General features: G+C 41.4%; 1 protein-coding gene across 4 annotated transcripts in view; it reads left to right on the top strand.

Moving 5' to 3' along the window:
• The window catches only part of Prdm4 (PR/SET domain 4), a 25,041-nt gene continuing 22,991 nt past the window's right edge, over positions 1-2,050 (top strand). For 3 of the 4 annotated variants that reach the window (XM_048802456.1, XM_048802455.1, XM_048802462.1), the window contains exon 1: positions 7-153. Coding sequence is in view for 3 of the 4 variants with exons in the window: in XM_048802455.1 (XP_048658412.1) it covers positions 143-153 (11 nt within the window). In the remaining variant the exon portion in view is untranslated. Of the gene's footprint in view, positions 154-2,050 lie in introns of all 4 variants that reach the window. The other variant, XM_015482800.2, reaches the window with a different exon arrangement.

The following is a 2,050-nucleotide window of genomic DNA, read 5'->3' on the forward strand; positions in this document are numbered from 1 at the left end:
GCGGCCCCGGGCGGCCCCGAGGCCGAGTGGCCGCGGTCGTGTAGCGGTTGTGAGCAAGATGCGGTAGCACGTGACGCTGGAACGCAAACCCTGATGCCGGTTCCCCGGAGCGCTTTTCTCTGCGACGCTTGGCCCGAAGCTGATGCATCACAGGTGAGTCAGGGCGAGGGCGCAGCGCAGGTGACATCGTTGGCAAGCATCTGGCAGATGAATGTCCGAGTTGGTGCTTTTGTTTTTGGTGTCAACGAGAGGACTACAGGTGTGATTTGCATATGGGTTTGTGTCCCTAAGGAAACAAAACCCAGAAACTAGCGTTGGGTTGAAGGCACTCTCCTCCGTCCTGATTTACTCTGAGTGTGAACAGTTGTTCTAAATTAGATACAGATATTTATTGTTGGCTGGTTGACCCCTTTCTTCTATGTGTTTGAGTTATTTGAGCTTTAATAATATCTTTATCAGGAAAGTGTTTTTTTTTTTTTTTTCAACCCTTCCCTCCTGCCTGCCCGCCTTCCGCATCGTGCTCACCGTGCTCACCGTGAGTTTTGTTGGTTACCCTGTGGCAGGGATGGTAGAGAGGGGAGATTACGTTCTTAATCCTGCAGGCTTCATGCGGATGCTTAAAGTACTTTAGGAACCATACCTGTACAGTACAGAAGCAGACCAAAGGCACAGCCAGGGTTGCCTCCTGTTTTTCAGGATCTTTTCAAAGGCTGTGTGTTTAGAATGAGGAAGATAAAACACGAATTCATTGAAGTTATCCAGATTGTCCGTTTGTATTGCAAAGTGTGCATTTCAGTTAGCTTCTTATATGTCATTCCAGGAAAAGGTGTGAGACCAATAACTGGCCAGTGTTTACACAGATCAGTTAAAAATACATAAACTGTACAGGAGTGTAGGAAATGAGTAGGGAAGTGGCCCTTTCTTCCAAGATTGCTTCTTAGAATCCCCCCTGAGAAAGGTAATTAGAATACAGTTGCCCTTTAGAGTAAGAAAATCTTATGAGGAACATATTGTACATTCCCTTCCTTTGCCTCTCTCTGTGGGATTCTAGTTACCTCTAGTTTATGGCTGCTGAGGTCATCACATTTTAGTGACTCAGAACAAAGCAGAAATCTGCTGAGCCTGTTACATTAAACTCTGGTTGGAACTGGTTTGAGAAGGCCCAGAAGTCAACCTAGAAACACCATTTTGGTTTTTAGATTAATATTCAGGAATTTTCAGAATGGGAGTTAAAACTGAAGATATTAAGTTTTGCTTTAAAAAATAATTGTAACCAATTTGTTGTGGGCTCTTAAATGTTCCAGCGATTATTGTGTTTTAGTTATGGTTATAGCTATAAAAAGTTATGGGAAAAGTCTGTTTTAAACCAAGTCAAGCTCAAAATCTTTCAGAATTTAAGGTAGCTATGGTTTCTTTAGGCTACAAGAAGTTTTGCATTCTTTTGTAATAAAGTACTGTTATCAGTGTACTGTCCATATGTTGTGCTTCATTTGCCATGTGATTCTAGATGTCTCTCTAGCAAGGATGATGAGTTTTACATTGCTCCATCAAATCAAAATGTTCAGAGTGCCTTTTCTACGCAAGAGACTATACTAGGTTTACCTTGTGTATTTAGTTGGTGTCCAAGAGCTTAATTTTTTGAGATAACCTGGCTAGGAAAAAGGGCGAACTCTGTAAGTGTAGAATAATTTAAGATGCAGGTGTTTGTGGGACCCTAAGATATACCCTACAAAATAGGTCCTAATGCATTTAAACTGTATAAAAGGCAAAGCAATTCTTTTTTTTTTTTAAAGATATTTGTTTATATTATAGACCTAAGAGATTTTCTCATTTTTATTTTATTTATATGTGGTGCTGAGGGCCTCACATAAGCCTAGGGCCTCATGTGTGCTAGGTGAGCACTCTACCACTGAGCCACAACCCCAGCCCCCAAAGCAATTCTTTTTTTTTTTTTTTTGGTTAATTTTCATCATAGTTAAGAGGTTTCCTCCTTCTCCTTTCCTCCTTTTTGTTACCAGGGACTGAATTTCAGGGGTGCTTAACCACTTAG

The sequence above is a fragment of the Marmota marmota genome, unplaced genomic scaffold (assembly GCF_001458135.2).
Source record: "Marmota marmota marmota unplaced genomic scaffold, marMar, whole genome shotgun sequence".
Taxonomy (NCBI): domain Eukaryota; kingdom Metazoa; phylum Chordata; class Mammalia; order Rodentia; family Sciuridae; genus Marmota; species Marmota marmota.